Below are 22,951 nucleotides of genomic sequence, written 5' to 3'. Positions count from 1 at the left end.
GGGATGTGCAAACGGCTTTTTTCCCCCTCCTCCTTTCACGGCAAAGCCTCCGGAGTTTGTGCTTCGGCTGCGCCGGCTTTGCAAAACGTTGGGGGCCCGGCCACCTTTCCCGAAAGGGATTCCCCCCCTTAAAGTCAGCGCTTTTGAGCTTTGATTTGCTTGAGCCCCGTCGGTGGAGTGTTGGGGGGGGGTGTTCTCTTTGGCTCGGTCTTCATTTCAAGCTCACGCAACAACTGCAGGCCTCTCGTGTGAGCGTCCAGAGGTCTGCCCTTCTGTTCTCGTACTTGGTGTTAGCAAAAATATTTTGGTGAGGAAGGGCGGCTCTGCCTTGCTTTAGTTTGTGGGTTTGGCAAGTTCAGCCTTTTATGGATCGTGGGGCTCTCCCTGAGGCCCTAATGGAGCCCCCCCCCACACACACAAATATTAATCCCTCTTGGTTGTCACTGGAGAGTACAAGGTGGGGGATGTTTTAGTCTGAGAAAAACACTGTTGTCCAAGAAATTGGGGTGGGGGTGGGCTTCCAGAGTTGCGAGAGTCGGTACCAGCCCCTAGTCCTTTGGAAGTCACTCAGGGTGTGTGATCACACAGGGCAATTTTGGATGTGCCTGGTGCCATCGCGTGATGCACAGGGAAAAGTGCTCCAGGCTGACCCCGGTCCCTGGGGCTTCTCCTTTTCTTGGGCCAGACTGAGCAGTTCCCTGGCAGACCGACAGATAGCTTGAAGGGCGATCGCTCCTGTCGAAATGACCCGTTCCAACGGGATCAGAGGCATGTCTTCGCAACCCACCCTCGCTCTTGCCAGAAGCGGTGATGCTTCTACCCAGGCTGAGGTCCTTGGTGAAAAGACTCATGAAACTTGACACAAGGCAGGGTGAGCTACAGTGGTGCCTCGCTAGACAGTTACCCCGCATGACAGTTTTTTCGCTAGACATTGAATTTTTGCGATCGCTATAGTGATTCGCAAAACAGTGATTCCTAAGGGGGAATTTCGCTGGACAATGTTTGGTCCCTGCTTCGCAAACCGATTTTCGCTAGATGACGATTTTGACAGCTCCCTCTGCAGTCCCAAAACAGGTGTTTTTGGGACCTAACCTTCGCAAAACAATGATTTAAACAGGTGATTGGCGGTTCGCAAAGTGGCCTTCCTATGGCCGTTCTTCGCTAGACAACGACGATTCTTCCCCATTGGAACACATTAAACAGGTTTCAGTGCATTCCAATGGGGAAATGCTTTTCGCTAGACAATGATTTAGCTAAACAGCAATTTAAGTGGAACGGATTATCATTGTCTAGCGAGGCACCACTGTACTTGGAACGAGGAGCCATTTGGGAGGCCCTGCCTCCTGCCTCAATCACTCCCCTCTCTTGACGCACCGTTTTTCTGGCCAACCCTCTCTGGGCACCCATTGCATCTTTCAAGGTCAAACGTCTGCTCCAAACAGGAAAGGGGAAGCCCTGGTGGCTGTTTTATTTTACAGAAAATCCAAGTGAAGCCCTGAGCATGGCAGGGGTTTAGAAAAAGGAAGCTTGGTGGGGGCAAAGTGGAGAGCGAGAACTTTCTGCCCCTTCTCCTGGAGCAAAGGAAGGCTTGTTCCAGGAAATGGACCAGAAACACAGACAAGAAAACATACCTCTCAGTGACAGATGTAATGAATTCATGGAGTTTTGTGTGACAAGGTGTGGCGTGGGTGGTCGGCTTCACCGGCTGATAAAAGGAGACCCACGAGGAGGAAGGAGGGCGGTCCCCGAAGGGCCTGTGTCCAAATGGAGAAAGATGGCGCCCTTCCATATTCCAGGGCAGTCTACCTCTGAATGCAACCTACCAACCAGACCAGGTCAGGGGGAAGAAACCTGAGATTGACTTGGGACACCCCAGTTGTGGGACAGTTTCCCTGCCCTCCCCTCGCAAAGAGGGAAGAGTCGGTTTATGCCTCTGTTCAGCCGAGGAAGGCGAATCCTGAGTCGCTGAACCGGTAAAAGGGACTTAGGGTTGAGCAGAGAGATCCCCGGGACAGGACATGATAGATGCCTCAGGCAGGAAACTTGCCTCAATATAAAAGGCTTAACTGGGCTTAGCTTATCCTAAGGGAGAGAAAAGTGGGCCGTAAAAACAGATCCGGGAGGTTTAGTGTGTACACTAAGGCTGCGGTTTCAGGCATACTGTATATGTGCGCTGTCAAGAATAATTGGACAGATATCAAGGCACCACAGAAATATGGCCTTTTCCAGCCGTCTTCTCCCTCCCTGGATATCCTGTCCCCTCCACGGAGTTTCCACCTTAAAATAGAAGGTTTTGACCACCTGGAGCTTCCTTTTCCTCCTTCAGAGAAAGAGATAGCTTTTCTTCCTTCCCCCCCCCCCCTTTGAAACTATTAAAGTTTTCCTCTGTTTGCATTTAGCACTCGGTCTCTAGTCCCTACGAGCTTCCTTCTGTTCTTCAGTGTTTCAGCAGAGAGCGGATCTGTTTGTTTAGAAATACCAGATGAGGACATGAGCGAAATCTCACGTTCTTTTTCTCTTGTGCACTGCAAACGTGACGTGGGGTTTTGCCAAAACTGTGAAAAGAGGAAGCCTTCTACGAGGCGGCCGCGGACGTCCAACTGAAGGGGTTGCAAGAGAGAAAAATGTCCATTTCTTGGGGAGATAAAGAGACAAGCAGGGCAGCCGTTTGCAGTTCTTCAAAACCAAAGGGGACAAGTGAGCGAGGAAGAGGAGTAGAAGACAGGTGGCCAAGCTGGGAGGGGTGGCTACATTTTCCAGGTTTTATGCCCTGCGTCCTCACGAGGTTGTGATGATCTCCATTTTAGAGATGGGCCACTGAGATTTTGCTTATACATCCTCTTTCTTTCTTTCTTTCTTTCTTTCTTTCTTTCTTTCTTTCTTTCTTTCTTTCTTTCTTTCTTTCTTTCTTTCTTTCTTTCTTTCTTTCTTTCTTTCTTTCTTTCTTCCTTCCTTCCTTCCTTCCTTCCTTCCTTCCTTCCCTCCCTCCCTCCCTCCCTCCCTTCCTTCCTTCCTTCCATCTTTCTTTCTTTCTTTCTTTCTTTCTTTCTTTCTTTCTTTCTTTCTTTCTTTCTTTCTTTCTTTCTTTCTTTCTTTCTTTCTTTCTTTTTCTTCCTTCCTTCCTTCCTTCCTTCCTTCCCTCCCTCCCTCCCTCCCTCCCTCCCTTCCTTCCATCTTTCTTTCTTTCTTTCTTTCTTTCTTTCTTTCTTTCTTTCTTTCTTTCTTTCTTTCTTTCTTCTTTCTTTCTTTCTTTCTTTCCTTCCTTCCTTCCTTCTTTCTTTCTTTCTTTCTTTCTTTCTTTCTTTCTTTCTTTCTTTCTTTCTTTCTTTCTTTCTTTCTTTCTTTCTTTCTCTCTCTCTCTCTCTCTCTCTCTCTCTCTCTCTCTCCCCTCCCTCCCTTTTCTGCCTGCTTGCCTGCCTGCATACTCGCATCTTGCTCGGCTGAAATTAAATTCTCCCCATTAGGGATGAGATAACATCTGTCTTGCTTTCCCACAGTCCATCTCAGTGTTCCTACCTCCCTCATCAAAGATGTCCCTTTGCTGTTATAAATGACCCCACGAGAAGGGCCCAGCTCCTCCGTCAACTGGGATGGCTTATAGGGAGCTGTGGACACAGCAGCCTTCGGCCAGTCCTGGTGGCTTAAACAGCCTTACCCGAGGATTAGACATGCTTAGGACAATAGAGGAAAGAGCTGCAGAGCTGAGTCCCAGCAGCTGTGTATGGAACTTCCATGTTCAGGGGCAGTCTAGCTGTGTGTACCGATGGCTGGGAATCAAAACCCTAAGCGCTGGGGCTGCCCAGAGCCATCAGGCTGGGCAGCCGTGGAAAAGAGGATGTGAAAGTAAACGTGTCTTTGGTCAGATCCTGCCTTCCTCCAGGCTCTTTGGATGCCATTCTGCCTCTACTAGCAAAGCCAGCGGGGGGGGGGGGAGATTTCACCCTCAAGGGCAGGAAAGACCTGGCAGCTTCTGAAAGAACATTCTTCGCATCTCACCAAACCGGTTCCCAGAATATTTTGGGGATGGGGGGGAGGAGGGAATTGGAGGAAAGCCACAATAGGCTGGTGGAAAAAAAGGAGACGGATCCCGTGCAAGGTCTACCTGCTCTGGCCTGGAGGGATATTTGCCGTTCTAACTTTGCCACGGTAGATGACTCTTGACAGATATAATAATAACAGGAATGATTTGGGGTTTTTGTAAGTCATATATCAAGACGGTTACAGGGCACATACTTAACAGTCCTCTGAGCAGAAACAAGCAGGAGGAAATGCATGAGTTTTTACATTTGCATTCAGGTGTGCCCTGTTTCTGAGTGAAACGGGCACTTCCCATCCAAACAGCCCCTTTTCCTTTTTTGACTTTTAAATCGTTCGATGTATGGACTCGCTGTCACTATGGCTGTTCCTCTACGAAGCCTAATGAGGACGAGGAGGACGTTGGCTGGGCTCGCCCTCCTCTCCGTGCCGAAAGTGACACAAAGAGGCAGCGAAATGGGAGTAGCCAGAGTCTCACGACGTGACTCAGTTTCCTCTCTGTTGTCTCTCCCGGCGTCCACCAGCATCTCTCTCTCTCTCGAGAGAGAGAGGCATTTCTGCAGGCCCTTAGACGTAGTCCTTGCAGGCATAACTGCCCAAGGCGGGCACTTTCGCGGCCCGGTACCCAGCTGTGTTGGGGTGAGCCATGGCGGGGCAGGCGCCCTCCGTCCAAAGGGGGAAGCAGCCAAACACAGCTCCGCCAAAGACCGAGAGGGCGCCGGCCGCCCAGCCCACGTACAGCGAGAGGCCCAGCTCGCGCTTCAGGGCCTCGGGCACCAGCGGGTTGTAGAAATCGCTGACCACGTTCCTGGCTGACCAGGAGACCGGGACGAGGAGGGCCAGCCCAGCCAGGGCAAAGAGGGCCCCGGCCACCACGGAAATCTTGGCCTTGGTCCCGGGATCCTCCACGCAGCGGGTGCCCTCGGCTCCGGAGACGGCGACCAGGAGAGCCAGGAGGGAGGTGGCGATGGAGGCCATCGTCAGCGCCCGGGCGGCCTGCAGGTCCGGCGGGAGGTCGAGCAGCGAGTCGTACCCCTTGCACTGCATCTGGCCGGTGCTCTCGTAGACGCAGCTCATCCACAGGCCCTCCCAGAAGACTTGAGCCACGACGAGGTTGGCGCCGATGAAGGCCGTCACCTTCCACGTGGGCAGCGCGCAGGCCAGGACGGCGCCCAGGAAGCCCAAGACCGACAGGGCCAGTCCGCCCAGCTGCCAGGTCGCCATGGATGAGGAGGAGGAGGAGGGGCGCGCCCGCTGTGACCTGCTGGGGAAACAGCATGGCGACCCGTGAGAGGAGGGTAGAGATTTGCAGGAAGGGGGGCTTTGGACCGGCCCTACCATTAGGTGGGAGGAAGATCAGCGCAGCAGGGACCGGTGGTGACGAGAACTGGGTGCCCCCCAACCCGTCCCATGCCCTTGAAGGCAACCAGCTGCCCCTACGTCTGGTGGAGATCCTCCACCCACCCATGATGAGGACAGATCCAACTGGCCTTTGCACATGGAAGACGGGGAGGTCTTGAGGCCTTTCTCTCGGCCTTGGGCGGCCAAATGTCTGGGGCTGGCCATAGGAAACCGAACTCCGATTGGACCTTCCTGGGCCAAGTTTGCCAGGCTCAGCACTCGCCCCCTGAAAGCGGCTCCCTTTCCCAGGGGAGCCAGGCAGCTGAATCTGCTTTCTGGACCGGCGGGAGGCTTGGTGCCTAGCTGGGAGTATGTGGGAGGATGAGCCGGAAGGTCCTGAAAGAGCAACACACCATCCCAAAGCCAGTTTTTCCAGCCACCCCGCCTGCCAGGCGGGCACTTAAGCAGCGTCTCCACCGAGACAGAGGTACGCCACCTCCGCCACCCCAGTTGAGAGGAACATCCCAGCCTCTTCCTCTACGGAGATCCTGCAGAGAGTCAAAATGATGTCACACCCAAGAGGGGGCCAGATTACAGAGAGCACCTTGTTAGAAGCGGCCATTTATCAAGGGCTAAAAAGCCATCTGATTGCAAACCTCCAAGCTTTTCTGCCTCCCAAAGCTTGCAGGCCGTCCCGCTTTGCAGGGTGCTTGGCTGTCGGGAGCGACACCCCAGCTTAGTTTGCAGCTGCTGCCCAAGGTAGACCGGGGGGGGGGTCGGGAGGCAAAAGCATTCACACGCCTTCGGAGAAGAAGGCCGGAATGAGCGGAATGCCTGTAGGATCAGCTGCCGGTGCAAGGGATTTGAGCTTTCCTCCTCACGACAGCCCTGTGAGGTAGGCCAGGTTGAAGAGATAAGGCCCAAGGTGAGATTCATGACCAAGTGGGAAGGATTTGCACTCGGGTCTCCTGAGTCTTACACTCTAACCTGACTGGACCGCAACCATCAAGGCTACCATTTGTCCCAGACAGTGGCTGTTGAGGACTGGGGGATGAAGAAGGCCTCTCTCTGCCTCCTGGGCACGGCCGCTTTAAAGGGAACCTCCACCTTCAGCTGCAGTCTATCTGCAAATGTCAGTCAATGTAGGAGTGAAAGGAAGAGAAAGCTATTGCCTTCAGCTCCTGCTGAGGGGTTTCTCAGAGGCAACGGGCACCGAGGGACTGATCTGGCAGGAACTTGGCGGCTGTGCTGGCTGGGGGGACGATGGGAGGTGTAGTCTCACCCATCTGGAGGTCAGAGAAGGTTCTTGTACTGTAGTGAACCAAAAGCACAGGATAAGAGGCTGGTCTTGCCCTGGAAAAGTCTTTGGAAACAAGTTGAGCCTTAAAGCAGTCTTGCAGAAACCTGAACAGAGGGAGGGAGAATCCTGGACCCTTTTTTTCAAATCCCTTTTTGCTTATTTAAAGCATGCATTGGGCTGTGCTTTTGCAACCTCGGAGCAGCCTGGAGAGAGAGAAAATCTCGCCGGACATCAGATGAAATTTAAAAACCCACCACCAGATGCCTGCTAGGAGAGTCACCCTTGCCGCCCTGCTCCCTTGGGGCCCTGGGTTCAAACATGCACCAGCTGACAAACCCTGGTTGCTGCAGACAGACCTTGTAAATCGAAGGAGAAAGAGAGAGATGCTATTACGTTCGACCAAAGGAAAGACACCAGAGGTCACGCTGACTTAAAAAAAAACTCAAGAGAAACCGTTTTGGGAAGGTAATTTATTCTGGACAGCACTTTTCAAACCTGCTCAGTAATAACAGGAGAAAAATCCCCCCAAAGAAGACAGATACACATCACGCATTTACTCAGTGCTGTGGGGAAGGGGATTTGCAAAATGGAGAAGGGCTGACCTCTCCACAGGTCAGTCCGGTCCTGAGGGGAAGAGGAGGAGGAAGGCTCAGCCGTGCAAAGCCAGAAGAAAGAGAAGAGACATTTTGACTATTGACAAAAGAGGTGACTGTGGTCAACACCGGCTTGGAAGTCCCACCTTGATTAATTGCGGGATTGGAGGTAGGGACGCTCTGCTTGCGCTCAGAGAATTTCTTCCATGGTCAGAAATGAGCCCCGTGCTTCCTTGCTAGTGTTTATTTACATGCTGGCCCCAGCGTTGGCGCCTGGTTTCAGGCCTGGCTCCTCGGCTCAGGTCTAGTTATGCAAGAGAGGGAAAAACTTGTCTCCTCGCGAGCTGGTTGTTCTAATTCTTCCCTTGATTGCACAACGTAAAGGCACCATCTGGTCTCCGGAGAGCTGGAACAAACCTGAATCGCCAGTCCTGCCGCCGGTCAAGAACAACAAGCTTTTCTCCTTTAACCGCCCACTCCCTTCCTCTCGAGGAAGCTGATCTTTTTGGCACCGCTGGACACCAGGGTCTCCTTCCATCCGCTGGGGCGCTTGTTTCTATCTCTTGAGGTAGGAGAGACGGAGGCAGGGAAGGAGCAGAGGGACCAAGGTTTCCCCATTTTCGAGACACAGTACAACACCCACAGAAAAAAAAATATCCCCAATTAAACACCCAGACGGGTTTAAAAAGCCTTAAACCCTGGAGCCCATGCTGGCCGGACAGAAAGACACCCCGGACGACGAGGAACCGAAAAGTGTCTCTAAAACCCTTAACCCATGAGATGGACCACATTTTGCGTGGATCTCTCTTTATGGAAGACGTAGACATAGGAAGGCATCTTTACCACCCCTGCCCTCCCGGACTACAGAGCCATCGTTGGCTTCAAAGCGGTCCCCAGAATCCACGTGGTCTCGTCCACACCCAAACCACAGCCATCGTTCCCTCCGTGTCTCCCAACGCTTGATCCCAAGGCAGAGAGCCGCCTCTCCCATATTCTCCAGTCCGGTTGGGTGATCTGCCGTCAGCAGCTTTCTTAAGAGCCTACTTCGAAGGAGACGCTGGCAGCATCGGTTGAGCCGGGTGGTGGCCACCCGGGCAGGCAGACTCCCCGTCTCGCTCTCCCCAAAAGGATCCCGGCTCTTCGACGGCATTTCTGCCAGTCGGGGAGCGTAGGGAATCGAGAACAAATCTTTCACCTTGAGGATCAAGGCATGCTGGCAAAGGAAGGTTCTTCCACCCTGTAAAAAAAAATCATACAGTCACTTCGATCCACCTCTGCAGTGGGAAAACCCCAGGAGGAATAGTTTTAAAAAGAGCCCCAGGCAAAAGGGGCAGAATTTAGACGTAGTTGCTGGCCGGCATGGATCGGGCCGCTGTGTACTTGGCGGAATAGGGCTTCTCGGATTTCGGGGGGCAGTTGCAGCACAGCAAGGCTCCCCCGAGGAAGAGGAGGCCGCAGGAGGCCCAGCCGATGTAGAGAGAGGCGCCAAACTCCCGCTTCTGGCTCTCCATCACCATGGGGTTGTAGAAGTCCCGGATGACGTTGTTCGCCGTCCAGCACAGGGGGATAAGGAGCAGGATGCCGGAGAGGAGGAAGACCACCCCGGCAGCGATGACGACCTTGGCTTTGGTGGCTTCGTCCTCCACGCAGTTGGTGCACTTGCCCCCGAGGACGGAGAAGAAGAGGCCCACCACCGCCAGGAGGATGGCGATGACCACCATCGCCCGGGCGGCCTGCATGTCCTGCCCCAGGGCCAGCATGGAGTCGTAGACCTTGCATTGCATCTGGCCGGTGCTCTGGACCACGCAGTCCATCCACAGGCCCTCCCAGATGATCTGGGCCACCACGATGTTGTTGCCGATGAAGGCGGTCACCCTCCACATGGGCAGCGAGCAGCACAGGATGGTGCCCAGCCAGCCCAGGACGGAGAGGGCGATGCCCAAGACCTGCAGCCCCATGGAGCCCATGGTGGTCTCTCTCTCTCTCTCTCTCTCTCTCTCTCTCGTTGCACCTGCAGCGGAGCAGAAACCCGGGAATGCTGCGACAGGTGGAGGAGACAGTCCTGTAGAACAAGCCGCCCGGGAGCAGATTGGGGGGGAAATTATAGGTTGCCACGGTGGGTGGAGTTCTCCAGTTCCCATCCAGTCTGAACAGACCAGGAGGCCCAAACCAGTTCCCCCAGATTCCTGCCCCAGCAGGGGCGGGATGGGATCGCTGCCTCTCCAGAATAAGGTTGCATCCTGCCTCCGTCTCTCTGATCCTGCCTAAGGAGGAAAAAACCCAGTCCTGGACCAGAAGGTACCATCCGAAAACGGGATGAACTGAGACGGTCCAAAACTTGCCCCCCCCCAAGCTCTGTCCCTTGTCTTGCGCTTCCTCAACCCCTTTCCAGGGTAGAAGCCCCGGCGTTCATCCTTCGCGAGAATCCCTTTGCCCGTGTAGGTCAAAGTTCCTTCTTGTCCAAAGTGTGGCGAAACGTTGGAAGTGGTGGCGTCTCTCGACCACAGCGGCCAACATGGATGTGCCCCAAACGTGGGTCTGGTGTGCTGTTTCGAGCCAGCCAGAAAGTCGTGGCCTCACAAGGCCGTTTGTCCCCTATGTTTGACGTTCAAGGGTAGAGTGCCATTGTCCTCGGAGGCTCCATTTCATGGGAGCCCTGGAAGCAGAAGGGCGGCGTGCAAGCTATAGTTGTCGGTACCTTTCCTGCAGGGTGGTGCTTGTGTTGGCGTGCATGAGCTGCTTCCAAGGGACCATCCGCGAATGGATCACTAGCATCATGACTCCAGAGCCTTCTTGTTGTTGGAAAAAACTCCCCCCCCCTTCCTGAACTTCAAACTTCTCTCGGCTCCCCGGCCTCAGCTTTGGGCTCTCTGATCTCAGCGCGTGAGATGCTCAGACCGGCAAGCCCGGTTGCATTCCCTCAGAAACAGATTTCGGCTTGCAGCCAAAAGCTCGCGTGATAAACCCCAGAAAAAGTTCTCGGGTCAAGAGACAGGTTGATCCACGCACCGCGTGGGTGTCTTTAGGGGTGTACGTTTGGGGTGGGCCAAGCTGGAACAGACCCAGGCGATGCGAGGGCGTGTGCAGACAGTCCGGATAGCTTGGAAAAAGTCACTTCTGTGTAGCTCAAGAAAATGCTGCAATGGGAGGTGGCACCCAAGAGGCAGGCTTCCATTAACCACAACAGCACAGACACGATCACAGCCTCCACAAAAGCAATCCGGATAGTGCTGATGACAGTGTGGCCTAGTGGTTACCTTGCTGGCCTAGGACTCGGGAGGCCTGGGTTTTCAGAGTCACTTGGCCATGAAGCTCAGGGCGGGGTGGTTGGGAAACCCCGGCTGGACACTGTGGATCCCCTTGGTCTGCCTTCCAGGGTTGTGAGGGAGAAATGGGAAGGAGAACCGTGTACTGAGATTGTGTGAATGACTGTGGTGTTGAAATCAAGAGATTTTCCCCAAGCCTGCGGGTCTGTCCTCTAATTCCACTCCCCACCAACTCCCACCGTCCGCCCCGTCCGCCCCTCGTCCTTCTCACAGTTAGAGGATAAAGGTTCCTCTGCACCAAAAAAACACACCACAACCAAGAAATGTTCCTCTTTCGGACTACATCTCCCATTATCCTCTCTCTGACATGGCTTCCAGCCATGCTGACTGGAAGGAGAGTTGTACGCCCCCTCCCCCCTGGAAAGGATCTCTTCCCACTTCAGTATATTTTTTTAAAATCTATGCAGAAAGCGATCAGTGAGAAAGACGTTCCTCTTGTTTTATTTCTCCTGAGTCAATCTTCTAAATCCAGCTAAATCTGTGCCAGTTTATCTGCTCTGTCTTAAGCTCAACACCGTTTCCCTGTGGAAATATCCGCCCCACCATCTCCTGGGACTGAACATGAGGGAAGACACTTACTTGCCTTCCCCCAGGAATCTGTACCTAGATTTGCAAGTCATTTCCAAAAAAGGGAGAAAGCGTGCATCGAACCAGGTACAGTGGTGACTCGCTAGACAGCTACCCCGCATGATAGTTTTTTCGCTAGACATTGACTTTTTGCAATCGCTATAGTGATTCGCAAAACAGCGATTCCTATGGGGGAATTTCAGTGGACAATGTTTGGTCCCTGCTTCACAAACCGATTTTCGCTAGACGACGATTTTGACAGCTCCCTCCGCGCTCGCAAAACAGGTGTTTTCGGGACCTAAGCTTCACAAGACAGCAATTTAAACAGCTGATTGGCAATTCGCAAAGCGGCTTTCCTGTGGCCGATCTTCGCTAGACAACGGCGATTCTTCCCCATTGGAACGCATTAAACAGGTTACAATGCATTCCAATGGGGAAATGCTTTTCGCTAGACAATGATTTCGCTAAACAGCGATTTCAGTGGAAAGGATTGTCATCGTCTAGCGAGGCACCACTGTATATGTTTGGGAAAGGCATAATAAGAAACACTGGTTTTCTAGTCAATGGGAACATGTCAACGCTGGAAAAACCGCAGACAAGAATGGAAAGTAAAAAGGGACAGAAATTGGATCAGAATCCTTGATATAAGTTTTCACCGTTTGGCAAGTAAAGACAAAGAGAGTTGTTATAATTGTTGCCCAGGAACAGAGCAGCTGAGAACAGAACTGCCTTCCATAAAAGCCCAGAAATCAGAGAGAAATTTAAACCAATATGAGGGATACTGAAAGAGCCACTGTGGAATATATGATCCAAGCAGGATAAAACAGAGAGAAGATAGAAATAGTCTGCTGAAGAACTAGAGAGAAGAGAAGATGGCAGAGTCCTCCAAGGGAGGAATCTTTGGGGAAAACGAACTGTCTTTTTAGAAATTGAAATGAAAGCTGCTCTCAAAGCAAGTGCAAGAAATAAATCACCAGGAGTCAATGGGATAGCAATAAGAACCCCCCCCCCAAAAAAAGTCCTTTCATTCCACATTCTGAAGACCTGCATCAGCTACATAGTGACCCTAGTGTGTTTTTCATAAGTTATGCAGGTTTTGTGTCAGGAGCGCCAAGTGGCCAAGTACCTGTGACCTGCTCCTGGTGAACAATCATCATACTTAAGAGAAGGAATGTGAAGTGCAGGGCAGGTCTCCTTGAAGGAGGGAGGGGGGCTGAGAAAGAGAGGCTTCCCTTTGTCCTCCACATTGCGAAAGTGCCAGGAAAGAACAGCACGGCCCCTGGGCTTCCAGATAACTCAGCCTTTTGCTCTTTTGCTTCCAGCAAATCAAAAAAAATCCATATACCAACAGATTTACCAACTACGTGAGGCTAACCCGAATGACACCGAGCACATGCAACAGCCCGGCCAACTGTGCCAGCCTTTGAGGGCACCCTCTCTCCATCTTGTGTCTCCCGAAAGCTGGCGCCGTTTGTTCTCTTGCACACTTTCGGTTCTCCTTCGGGTCGGGCTGCTAGGCAGCACACCTTCGCCTAGGTATTTTGGATCTCCCTCCCTTTGCCAGCAACCCGAAAACTCAACGATCCTTAAACGACCGGATCAGGGTTCGGCAATGACTGGCCCGCTAAAAACGTGATAAAAAGGTGAGTTTTGCCCCCGAGTCTGAAAACTGAAATTAGATGCCAAAGGACTGTGTCATGCTTGCCGTGTGAGTAAATGATTTGTTATTGTTTTAAAAACCCGAAGTTTCATATTTACCGTCTGACTATCTCACGTACATAAACACCCATATCGAGAGAGATAAGATTCGGAAAACTGTTGGTAGCCCATCAATTATTTACTCAGAAACTGACTCATTTCCCCCCCCCCCCAGAGGGCAGGCGTGGCATCAAGGTACTTTCCCCAACATGGAGGAGGAGGTTCAAACTTCATGCCCACCTCTATTCCCGTTCTGTTTGTTTTAATTTGACAGATTTGGGCATTTCATGGCAGGAGAGAGAACATGCACGCACACACACACACGGCTTCATTTTGGAAAATAATCCTCCCCCCCCCCCCAAACTGTGCCCCTGGTGAGGAAGGACATGCGGCGGCATCCGGGAGCATCAGCAACAGCCGGCATTATCTCTTGCCATGCTTGAGCTGGTTCTAACAACCAGGTGATGCTCCCCTTTGGCCCTGCCAACGCCAAGGCTCCAAAGAGTCCTGTTATTTTATTTTGCTTTATTTTGAAGAAAGCCCACCCAGGCCACAGAGGTAATCCTTGGGCATTTGAAAAAGTGTTCCATTCATTTCTCAGAACTAACCCCCCATCAGGCCTCTCCGAATTCCTCCACACGGGAATGGGGACCTAATTTTTTCCCCTCTCTGTCATTTTTACAATAATTTACACTCTTGGGATGACCTCAGAACAGCAGAGCTGGAACGGAACCTACGGATCATCGAATCCAGCCTTTGTCAAAGTGCCACACGGGGGATTCGAACTCCCAGCCTTTGGCTCCACAGCCAGGTGACCTAAACAGTCTTCAGAAAGGCATGGCTTTCCTAGCTGAGGGCTGCAACGGGGCTGAGCCGCTACTTCGGAAAGGTGCAAAAGTTTTCCTAAAGGAAATCCAAAGCTAAGAGATTCTGCTTCCTTCCCTAAGGGACCCTCCGGATCAATGCCGACTCTTCGGTCACGGGGTCGGACGGCCAGCACCCAAACGGCTGGATGCCCAGGTTCTTGGCCACGCCATTAAGCAGCAAAGTCCCGAAGGTCCAACAGGCTAGTTCCGGGACTGAAACCCCAGGCCAGACCCCCCCCCCCACAATCATCCCAACCCCATGTTTCATGGGTCCAAACAATGAGAAACAACGTGCCACCAAGGCGGTTTGTAGCATTTCGGTGACACTCAGAGGTCGGGTGCCCGGACAGCCCCGAGTGGCAGCCAGGTGGGCAAAGGGGAGGTTCACTCACCTGCCTCGGTTTTCTGCGGCCGGCAGCGAGCGAGCGAGCGAGGAGTCCCAGGAGAGAGCATGAAGAAGGAGAAGAGGAGGAGGACAAGGAGAGGGGGAGGACCAGAAGGTGGAGGTGGGTGGACGGGGTCCAGGGCATCCATCAGCAGGCGGCTCCCTCGAGAGGGAAGGCTGGTCCAGGCAATTGGCCAGGGGAGGCAGGGAGGGCTGTGCCAAAGCCCCATGGAGCCCGCAGCCTGCCTAGAGGGAGGAAGGGCCTCTCTCTGTACCTCCGGACAAGCCGGTGTCCTTGCAACTGAGCCTCGGTATGCGGGGCGACCGTCTGCATCCCACTTTTCCCAGGGGGGGCAGCTCTTAATCCACTGGGTTGCCCATGGAGCCGAAGAGTTTTTGGCCCAGGCGTCTTTTCGGAAAAGACGGAAACTTTGCTCCCTTCTTCTCAGGATTCTTTAGCAGGGCAGAGGAAGGGCTTTGCCAGGAAGCAACGGAGCAAAAAGAGAGAGAGAGAGAGAGAAACAGAGTACGGTACATAATCCGATACCTAAAATGTTATTAATGGGTTTTCTGTGGGAAGAAAAGAAAGATGTTGCGAAGGAGCTGCTGGATAACATGGGAGGCATAGGAGTGAAAAGCAAAAGGGGACTGGTGGTGTTTCATGCCATCTGGTCATTGTGCCGACCCTAGGAATGAGCCCTCTCCAAAATGCCCCGTCCTCAACGGCTCTGCTCAGGTCTTGCAAACTCAAGCCTGTGGTTTCCTTTAGGGGGGTCAGTCCGTCTCATGTCTGCTCTTCCTCTTTTCCTACTGCCGTCCCCCTTTCCCAGCATGAGGATCTTCCACGGAGAATCCAGCCTTCCCGTGATGGGCCCAAAGCAGGGCAGCCTCGGTTTCCAACATTTTTGCCTCCAGAGAGAGAGTTTGGGCTTGATTTTATTTCGTACAATTGAGACGGAAGGATGACCCAACAGAAACCTCATGCTCTGGATAGGAAAGCGATGACCACCGTCTTCTGATGCTCTGTTTACTGCATCAGGTAGACTGCCTCTGTACATGGAGGTTCACCGCCCTATGTTAAATTGTTGGGAAGATAAAAAACACTTAAACCTGTTAACGGAAAGGAAATGGTGCGGGGAGGGGGGGGCAAAACAAAGCCTCATCATTTGCTCGCTGCCTTGGGCCCCAAGACTTCCCTACCTGGGATCACTGGGTCTCGGGCGGGGGGCTGAAGCCTTGAGAAGGGCCGTCGGCCTCGGAGGAGTGAAAAATTTGATTTGCATGACTGAGATGGCTGCCAGGCTGGGGGACCCATGTCAGCCCATTCCCAGCTGGCCCCAGGGCTTGCTAGCTTGGAGCCAAGGAGTTTGAATTTGTGCGTCTTTTGCTTTAAACAGAACAATGATTCCAAAACCCATACACTCCGTGGGTGTCTCTCCTGTCCACACACACATGCACTCACCCCTCGCTCCTAGCTTTTTGGCACACGGCCCGTGGCAAGGAGTGGGGCACGGACTCTAGCTAGCCTGCCCCACCTCTGTGATGTTCCCTGATGACCCAAGGATCTGCCTCTTTCCCCCACCATCATTGAGGTGGCCCTTGAAATTCCAAATGTCGGGTGCTGCTAAGCTAGCCACCTGACCTTGACGGCCACCGCCACCACCCTTCAAATCCACTTCGCCTCTCCTTGCTGCCGGAAGAGGGGGAAACTCGCCCGGGGTGGTTCCTCAAGGGCGCAAAAGCGCTGTGGGAGAGGACATGAAAAATGGCTGGATTGTTCTTTGGTGTGACGCAGGAGGTGTGCAGTGAGATGGAAAAGGGAGCAGAAAGCTTGTCCCTTCTCAATACCCTTCTAGCACTCCCGTGAGATCTGGAAAGTTTGGGGAGGGGGGGTTGAGCCTCGTTTTTTTGCTTCTTTGACAACAGGATAATTAATCATTCTAGTAGAAGGAAGGTCTCCATAGAGAAAGTCAAGTACGTAAACAGAGAGAGAGATAGACTTATGACAGAAGAAAAAGTACACATAACTTTCCCGGCATCTTTTTCTTGGTACCCACCCTCTTTGGGCTGCGACTTTCTCAGGGCTGATCCTGCATCCCTCCTCTCTCTTGGCAACCCACCCGCCTCAGCCTCCAAGGCTTGTAGGAACAGCACCAAAGGGACCTGTTCCTTCCGAGCCCCGACCCACACAATCGGTTCGTGGAGTAGGGAGGGAAAGGTCTCTTCCGACGGTGGCTGGTCTGCATAGTCTCCAGGGGCCGGTCCCACCACGAGGCAGGGTGAGGCAGTCCATCTGGACTTGACATGGGAGGGTGAGAAATTGTTCGCAATTTACTTTGCTAGTGTCGACCCACAAACCCCTCTTCTTGTACATGGAAAGTGGCCACGTGTGGTCGTTAAAGGGCTAGAGGTCCTTGGAGAAACCTGGTGGCTGAAAACACCCCCACCCAAACCTATAAAAGCTACCTACTCTTCATTTAGCAGCATAGCCAGGAAGCTATAAAGTGCAGGCGATGGCAAAGCCCTTACTCTTTTGAGCCTCATTGCAACATTGCCTGCCTGTTGATGTTGCATTTTGTTGTGTTCTTGTGGCTCATTGTGGACCTATTTGTGTTTTGGAACAACCTCACACGCTCTTTCTCCTACGGACACACCCCGAAACATTCCCCTTTCCCTCTCTCTCTTTCTGGGCAACGAGGCTGAGCGGCTGAAAGGGCTGCAGGAGAACAGTCAAGGCCACAACATTTTCATACCCAGGTTCACAGGCAACCAACCACCAGCCGGTGCATCTTCTTTCCGTGGCCATAAAGCAACCTGAAACCTGTACCGGTGAGTCAGTTGTGAGCGACACTTCTGGTCTCGTGTCTCAGATACGAAGATACAGGGAAGCAAGAGAGAGAGAGAGAGATTTCACAATCTTTAGGACAGAGAACAGTGAAGGGAAGTGAACTTTTAGCGCCACGGATGAGGTCAGACATGGCCAGATTCCAGGCAAAGCCAAGACATCTCTCTCTTGACCGGCAAAAAATGACCGTAAAGAGCAAACATAAGGGTTTTGAGCCCAATACTTCCCATGTTGCCCCCACTTACACCTTCCAGGCCAGAGAAGAGGATGATTCTCAGAGGTTAGATATGTTACTTTTGTGCACTACAGTCCCCGTCATCCTGCTGACTAGGGGATGCTGGGAGCTATAACCCACAAGAGCAAGGCTTCTGACTTCAAAGTCTGCCATAGCAGGTAGACCCAATAAGTCATTTGTTCTGTGAATGAGGTAATGAAATGCACAGCAAACACCTGGTGGTCTCTGGAAAACTGTATTTATTAAACGTAGGCATTTTAAAATTGTTTTCAGTCTTGATCTGAATATTGGCAAACAGTTAATAGTTTTTCAAAGGGCTTCTCATGGTATTTTAAAAACTGCAAACATTGTATAGCTTTAATTGTTATGAGCCGCCTTGGGGAGGAAAGTGGTGTGTACATAATGAATTATTTTTTTAAAAAGGGATTGGGTGTGAAGATAATTAAAAGAAGGAGGGAGGCCTGGAGGCTTGAATTGGCCCATCATCCACCGTGAGCAGCAGCATCTGGAAAGGAGATTCAGCACAAGGGACACACGGGTCACTGGGTTAATTCCTTGCTCAGGTAAGATGCTCGGTTGTTTAAAGGGAAACCACTGTGCCTTTCGCTTTACCCCTCACGAAAGCCGCCTCGTCAAGCTTTAGCTGGCTTTCTGCAAAACTCTTGGCCCATTTACACCCTTTGCAAGGAAGGTGTGAGCATCTCACTTCCTTGTTTTCCTCCCGGCCAGGAGTTTACATACAGATTGAGCGCAGGGCCGGTTTGAGGCTCCCCAGGTGAATGGGGAGGTTTCTCAAGGTCCTCCTCGTGTGCAGGCGCAGCCTGGGCTCCTAAGAAACCCCGACGGTTGATAAGGCGCCACCTGGGCGTGTTTACCCAGGAGTAGAACAAGCGCCTCGGCAAACAGCCGGGGCGATTAGTCAAATACCATGGCTTCAGGGGCCACCCAGCCTTAAATAAACTCCAGAGGCAGGCAGGAAACCCAAGCTTTCTTGAGGGCTGCCCGGAAGGAAGGATGATGCTCAAAATCTGCTGGTCCCATGACTTTATCCCAGGGGTGGGTGAGGTGAAAGGATGGGTATCTTTCTGAAACGGTTTGTCCAGAGGCACCTTTGGCTGAGCTGGGAAGGGAGGGGGAGGAGACCGGAAAGGGTACCGTCTGGCATCTTGGCTTAGAACAACCCAAGTGAAAACATGCTTGTCTGGTGGTATCCCTGCTTCAAGTGAGGCCCTGATAAAAGCAGGGGGATTGTGGGGTTTGTAGTCCATTTGAAAAAAAACAAGCTGTGTGCCAGTCAGATCAGGAAATCCTGACAGGTGAATCGGATTCAAGACAAGGAAGTTCTGCAAACACAGAGGAAGCTGCCTATTTTGGGGTCTGAACCAGGCCTGGCCTTTCTAAGCACTCTTGAGCCCCCCTGGATCCCCCCCCAGAAGCCGTCGCCCAGGCTCGGTGGGCCCTGGACCCAAGGCAGGCATGTTCGTCTTCGTATTCTTAAACAGCTACATGGGGATGAAAACGGTTGGCACCCTGAAATCTGCCACTTGGGGCAACCACTTCCCCCCACGTTGTCTTTGAGGCTGTCCTTTGCTTTCAAAATGCTATTTTGCTGCTCTGCGGCTTCAGTGCCGCCCCCCCCATGAGGTTGCCAGCGAAACAGGGAGGAACATCTGGGGATGATGGCACAGTTGAGTTCCACCACGAGAGGGGCACTCGAGGACAGCTGCTGGCCGGACACCCTTCCAACAGCAGATTTCGGCACCCGCTCAATCCTGGGCCCCTGGATGCCTCACTCTGATTACAGCCGTGCAGGGCATTTCGGCGAGGCCTGTCCGGTCCAGCCTCCGGACGGACGTTCGCCTCCGCTCATGACAAGCGCCAATGTTCAGTTTGAAGCCACTTCTGCACTTGGTTAGCCGGAAACGCTCGCTGCACCTCAGAGGCTCTGAAGCCCCCTTAAGAAAGCACCCTGCCTTCTGCTGCCAGTCCTGCCGTTGCTTGCTCAAAGAAAGCCAAGCGTCACGCCAAGCAAGCGGCTGGAATTCAGGGCCGGCTTCCAGCTCGCCCTCCCTCCCCAGCCTCCATCTCTCACCCGCGACGACAACGCCGTCTCAACAAATAAACAGAAGAGGATGCAAAGTGAGGGAACGGCAGGTTGAGAGTCCGTTGAGAACGCCCCACCCCTCCCTGAGCTAACATGGGGGGGTGGCCCCCGCCCTGGCGACAGGAGGGTTATAAACCAGGCCCAGGGCATCGGGTGCAGGAAGGGCTCTGCTCGAAGGCACGCACACCGAGAGAGGGCGGCTGGTTCTCCACGTTGTCCCCCAGGAAAGGCGCATCCACCGGAGATGTCTATGGGCTTGGAGATCGGGGGCATCGCCCTCTCCGTCCTGGGCTGGGTGGGCACCATCCTGTGCTGCGCGCTGCCCATGTGGAGGGTGACCGCCTTCATCGGCTACAACATCGTCACGGCGCAGTTCACCTGGGAGGGCCTGTGGATGGATTGCGTGGTCCAGAGCACCGGCCAGATGCAGTGCAAGGTCTACGACTCCATGCTGGCCCTGGGGGCCGACATCCAGGCCGCCCGGGCCTTGACCGTCATCGCCATCGTCCTGGGGGCCCTGGGGCTGCTGGTCTTCCTGATGGGGGCCCAGTGCACCCGCTGCGTGGAGGAGGACAGCACCAAGGCCAAAATCACCATCACCTCCGGGGCCATCTTCCTGCTGACCGGCCTCTTGATCCTCATCCCCGTCTCCTGGTCGGCCAACCAGATCATCCGCAACTTCTACAGCATCGCGGTCCCCCAGGCCCAGAAGCGGGAGCTGGGGGCCGCCCTCTACATCGGCTGGGCCGCCTCCGCCCTCCTCCTTTTCGGGGGCGCCTTGCTTTGCTGCTCCTGCCCCCCCAAGGAGGAGCGGTACAGGCCCACCAACGTGGCGTATTCTGCACCCAAGTCCACCATGGCCAGCTACGACAAGAAGAACTACGTATGAAAGGGGCACCTCACCGGCCCGGCCGGTGTGTGCCGCGCGATGCCTCTCCCGGGGACCCTTCGCTTTGCTCCAGGACAGGACCGTCCCACCGGGACTGGACTCAGAAATTGCGCCGTACGGACTGGGGTTCAGCTGTTTTGGGGGACATTCTGGAGGTGCAGAAGGAACCCCGGTGGCCCCATCTTCCCTTCCTGTCTTTCTTGGGGACGTAGTTTGGCTTCGGGCCTTCCCTGTCTCATTCCTGGACTTTGGTCAAGGACCTGGGCGTCCCACTGCCCGGGCCGGTCTTCCTGATGCGGGCACAGGGGGGACGGTCGGCATGCGGTCGATGTAAGCCCAGTGGTTCCCCGTGGGCTGGTACTACGGTGTTGTGTCCTTTGCCACTCAAACCCGCAAACGTGGACGTTGGGTACACCATTTTGTCTCCCTTCTCCAGGGTAGAGCCGGTTGTGGTTGCGAGACAGAGGGCAAAGGGCTGTTCTCCGGAAGGCAAGTGGGGGGGGGGTGCCCCCCAAGAGATCGAGGAGGGAGAGGGAGACCCCGTCCACCTCTGGGTGGCCTTGGCTTGGGTCGGAGGCGGAGGGCAGCAAGATGGCAAGAAGAGGGTGCCACGCAAAGCTCATCTGGGTTGGTGGCAAATTTCCGGGATCTTTTCCAGCCGTTGCTTTACGCAACAGAGAGAGAACACCAGCATTGCCAGTGGTGGCCGGGCGGGAAACGTTTGTTACACATACACACATACACACACACACATCCCAAAGAAGCCATGGTGGGTTTTCCCAGTCCTTTTCCTTTATACGACCTTACGTGATGTTCCTCTTTTCTTCCTCCTCCCCTCCCTGACGCTTCCCCAAATAAACCTTTGTTTTCATGACCCAGTTGGAGGTTGACTCTTGGCTTGGGTGGGTGAGCCTGCGAAACGGCTTCCTCCCGAGGAAGGTGCGGGAGCGGGGCCACGGTGTGGGGCACGTCCCGGCTCTCTCTGAGCCCCCTTTCCCAGAGACCGGGCTGGTTCTGCCATTCTGGTCACGCTCCGCGCCCGTCCAGGCAAAGTTCTGCTTTTCTCGAACTCGGGATGGCGCCGAGAGTCGGTCAAAAACGAAGCCGTTTGGGACCCCTTGGCAAAATCTGGATCTTAATGCCTCCCTTGATTAGGTCAAGGAAAAGCCCCTAGATTTCTGGCCGTGGGAATGGAGTTTACCACTGGTATAACCGATGAGGATTTCTGCCGCTTTTTAATCCTCCAGAACAGAACGGGGAGGTTTTGCTGAAGGGGGGGGCATGACTTGATATGTCCGGCCAGGCATAAGGTCTCCCCATTTGCCTTCTGGGGAAGACGAATCATCCACAATTAAAACTGAGCGCGCAGGCTTCTCGCCACCTCTTTGCGGACACACCATAGAGGCACTTTCAAAATGATTGAAAATAATTGCATTTTCGGCTTAATGCCCGCTGGTATCAGAGACACCCGTTCACACCTTACCGGTGCCATGCTCTGCTTGTTAATTGCCCAGATGTATGAGGCAGGAGGTTCCAGCGGATGGACCCACTTTGGTCCCCTTTAGCTTCTGGCCAGTTATGACCGTTTATCCAGTGCGATTCAAACATGGTCGGTGAATTAGCGTACATGTAGGCCCATACCGTTTCTCTATCCTTTTGCCTTTTTCCCCCCTGCTTGTTTGTGCCTTGTAAGAGCCCCATGGTGCGGTGGATAAACTGCAGTCGTGCAGTTGAGACTCTGCTCCCAACCTGAGTTCAATCCCAGCATATAGCTCAAGGTCGACTCAGCCTTCTAAAGGTCATGAGAACCAGGTTTGGGTGGGTGGCAGGGGGAGATGTTTTTGGCACAATTGTGTTGTAAACTGATCAGAGAGAGTGCTGCAAGCACTGTGAATTGGTATAGAAGTCGAAACCTTCGAAAATTAATACATACAATCCCAGTGCTGGTGGCTCACTCCCAATCACTGTTCGTCTAACCCTCTCTCAGCCCTTTGCTCTCTTGGGCACCTGCCATCCAAGCTCGAAGCGATGGGGATTGTTCCCTGCGCTTCTAACCTTTGCACTCATTTTGGCTCATTGCCGGCGGGAGGGCACAGAGAAGATCAGGAAGGGCCAGCTTGTTTGTTTTGTTTAAAATCTCATTACCCCACCTCCTTCAAAAAAAGGACTCAAAGGCGGCAGTACAGCATTGAAAGGCAACATTGAAAAGCTCAACACAATCAGCTGATAAATGCTGAACGGGGTCAAATAAATCCCCCATTAAAAAACAGGAGACAGGAGCAATACCCAAACCAGATTTGAAGCCGTAAGGCACAACCGTACGGTTAAAACCCCTCCAACTCAGGCAGCCCTCGGTCACTGAGGGAAGAAAGCTTGCCTGGAGTGAAAGATCTTTGCCCGCTTGCAGAAGGAGAACCAAGCAGGGTAACGAGTGAAGAAATGAAAAGTGTCCACATTGTTCTGAAGGACGCCCAAGCGTTGGGCACGGCAGAGAGCCGGATGTCAGACTGGGGTTCCTCTGGGCGTTGCTGTTCCTGCAGAGTGTGGCTCAAACCCATGCCGTCTCAGCCCAGACAAGGATGCAGCGGCCGGGGCCAAGCCGAGAGCGGATTAGACAAGCGCCTTCTGTTTACTTTCGCCTGTCCTTCGTTCGGAGAGCACAACCCACTGACCGACACACCACCGCCCACGCCCTCTGGCTTGGCTGGGTTCCCCTGCACCACACAAAATTGGGGGGGGGGGAACAGAGTGGGGAGGAAGGCCACAT

The 22,951-nt window shown here is 53.4% G+C and overlaps 3 protein-coding genes across 3 annotated transcripts; 1 reads left to right on the top strand and 2 right to left on the bottom strand.

The window, feature by feature from the left end:
* Positions 1–4,602: 4,602 nt before the first annotated feature.
* LOC140701266 (claudin-4-like) lies at positions 4,603–5,484 on the bottom strand. The gene has a single exon (XM_072978371.2). It carries the CDS (start codon positions 5,374–5,376, stop codon positions 4,603–4,605), a length of 774 nt encoding a protein of 257 aa, XP_072834472.2. The 5' UTR covers positions 5,377–5,484.
* Positions 5,485–6,339: 855 nt separating this feature from the next.
* On the bottom strand, positions 6,340–14,502 carry LOC110084509 (claudin-4). Its single transcript, XM_020803921.3, has one exon. It carries the CDS (start codon positions 9,408–9,410, stop codon positions 8,607–8,609), a length of 804 nt encoding a protein of 267 aa, XP_020659580.3. The 5' UTR covers positions 9,411–14,502; the 3' UTR covers positions 6,340–8,606.
* LOC110084535 (claudin-3) lies at positions 14,486–22,127 on the top strand. Its single transcript, XM_020803958.3, has one exon. It carries the CDS (start codon positions 19,540–19,542, stop codon positions 20,182–20,184), a length of 645 nt encoding a protein of 214 aa, XP_020659617.2. The 5' UTR covers positions 14,486–19,539; the 3' UTR covers positions 20,185–22,127.
* The last annotated feature ends 824 nt before the right edge of the window (positions 22,128–22,951 follow it).

This window comes from Pogona vitticeps, chromosome 7 (genome assembly GCF_051106095.1).
Source record: "Pogona vitticeps strain Pit_001003342236 chromosome 7, PviZW2.1, whole genome shotgun sequence".
Classification (NCBI taxonomy): Eukaryota; Metazoa; Chordata; class Lepidosauria; order Squamata; family Agamidae; genus Pogona; species Pogona vitticeps.
This window is presented reverse-complemented; position numbering and strand designations above follow the sequence as displayed.